Below are 2,261 nucleotides of genomic sequence, written 5' to 3' on the forward strand. Positions count from 1 at the left end.
ATAAAGGTTAAGAAATAGACTAAGTCATAATCACTGAGAATGAAGCTTGGGATTCAGTCCTTTTATTATAATAAGTACCCAAGGTGATTCATACATACAATAAAGTTGCGAATCAGTACTATTCCATCTGCTCGGGCCAGTTTTGGCCACAAGCCTGACAAGATAAATTTGTAATCTACATTAGAAAAATAGTTCAAGTTATTTGTACTTCAAAGAATAGGTTATTTTTATCATTTTTGCATATGAATTTTTACCAACAAGAAGTTACACTCAACAGTGGAACTAAGTAATAAAACCTATCCAATAATCTTATAATTTAATTTTTAGAGGTCTTTTAGGGAGATTTGGATATTTCAATTATAACACTTATTTCTCTTTGCCACCTTGGTTCTGTTCAGTGGATCATATAAACAAGGCTATCTAGCTAAATGGAAAATAAAGACCAATTTTATTAATTTTGGCAAGTTTAGGCTTGAAGTCCCAAGTGAGATGACTTTACCATTCAGAATATTGACCTTGGGACTAACATATTCACATGTGCCACAGTGGGTATTTGGAGGAATGTACGGGGGAGTGGAAGAAGAAAAAATTAAGTATACATCTACTTATATTCTACAAGGATAAGAATTACAGAAGGCAGTCCCTAGACCTTAAGCAAGTGTGTTTATCTCAGGAGGGAGTGCAAAGATATTCTCCTGAATAAAGGAAATAAAGTAGAAGAATGGGCAAGGAAATAGGTAAGTCTAGTATGCCTAAAATCAAGCGTGAAGAGTAAGCGATCAGCCTGGTTCTTGCTTTTGAGTCATAGTAATCCCACTCACTGGTAAAGTGTGGCTCACTAAATGTCTTGCTCTGTCCAGTCAGATCAGCCACTCTGTTCCCTTGGGATAAAATATATAAGGGGGTGGAAAGAGATCACAGTATTCTCCCCATTTCACCACCATGTACAGAAAATTACAGAAGTCCTCTTCCACAAGCATACATAGAGAAGACAAGTTTCTACCACTTCAAGTTTTTTTTTTTGCTATTAACTCTAATGATGTTACTGATTATATTGTCTATGAAGCCACGTTGACAAGACCGAAGACATTTGAGGTAATTCTTCTAAGACTGACTCTACAAAGATTTGTACTGTGGCCAGTAACATGTAGCCGAACAGAATGAACCTTTAAAGTCTCAAATGACTGGCACCAAATCAGGTCTTACCAGGACTCTTTCCCTGTCATCCTTTAGCCCTTAGCTGTCTTCCCAGTAAAATGTCAAGTTAACAGATAGAAACTACTTTCACCTGATTTCATAACCCTGCTTTCTTATTTATTTTATTATCCTTATTTTTATCATAATATATTAATAATGGCTAGGTTCATCCAAACTCATTTCCCAGGAGAAAAGGAATCAAGTCAGTGCGGTTAGCCTTTCTACTTTATTGAACTTATTTGGCTTACTCTCGCTTCCTTATATAGACAAGTGTATATATAACATAAGAAATATATCTGCTAAATGCATAGCCTTACTGCGTAGGACAGTATATTTTTAACTGAAGAAAATTCATTTCATAATTTAAGACCTTTGCTGTAAAACTGACATCATTTTTCTCTCAAAAAGTTGATAGTCATATTGTTTTAGAGGAAAAAGTATTTGGTGATATGGTCTTAATATGGTGTTAGTGCTCTGTATGCCATATGAGTAGTAGGTTCTCTCTAGAGTCCTGCCTCTGCATTGACCATTGTAATTATTGCCTTTGGTGTGTCTATAGAGACTTCATGCTACCCATAACTTGATGGAATTGTTGATAGCCAAGCACCCAGGGATACCTCCTACCCTGCGAGATGGCAGACTTGAAGAAGAGGTAATTATTATTTTATCATTCTGTCTGTAAAAGTATATTTTTTCAACCTTTATGCTCCATCTAAGTGGTAGTTCTTAGGGCATACAACATTTAAATAAATGTAAACATGTTTGCCTGTTACTTTGACATTTCAAACTTTGCTATGGTAATTTTAGGTGGCAGAGACATCAGTACTCCATACTGTTTTGCTTCTTTGGTGATCTGCTTGCAGTTACATGGTTACTGCTTGTTGTACATAGGCTGTCAGTAACCAACAGCGCAGGATATAAATAAACAACATGTTAAAAAAAGGAGACCTTGTTGATCTCATGGCAGATCTACAAAAGATGTAGTTTACTAAGTATAAAAAGTTTTATACTTTCTCCAGCTCTTGCTGCATATTATTTAAGGCAGGAAATAAACTCAATTTTCT

The 2,261-nt window shown here is 35.4% G+C and overlaps 1 protein-coding gene across 1 annotated transcript in view; it reads left to right on the forward strand.

Moving 5' to 3' along the window:
• The window catches only part of SHPRH (SNF2 histone linker PHD RING helicase, E3 ubiquitin protein ligase), a 175,929-nt gene that overhangs the window by 59,362 nt on the left and 114,306 nt on the right, over window positions 1-2,261 (forward strand). Inside the window, exon 15 of the mRNA XM_012655519.1 lies at window positions 1,757-1,849. Coding sequence (XP_012510973.1) covers window positions 1,757-1,849 — 93 coding nt within the window. The remainder of the gene's footprint in view (window positions 1-1,756; window positions 1,850-2,261) is intronic.

This window comes from Propithecus coquereli, unplaced genomic scaffold (assembly GCF_000956105.1).
Source record: "Propithecus coquereli isolate 6110/MARCELLA unplaced genomic scaffold, Pcoq_1.0 Scaffold48, whole genome shotgun sequence".
NCBI lineage: Eukaryota > Metazoa > Chordata > Mammalia > Primates > Indriidae > Propithecus > Propithecus coquereli.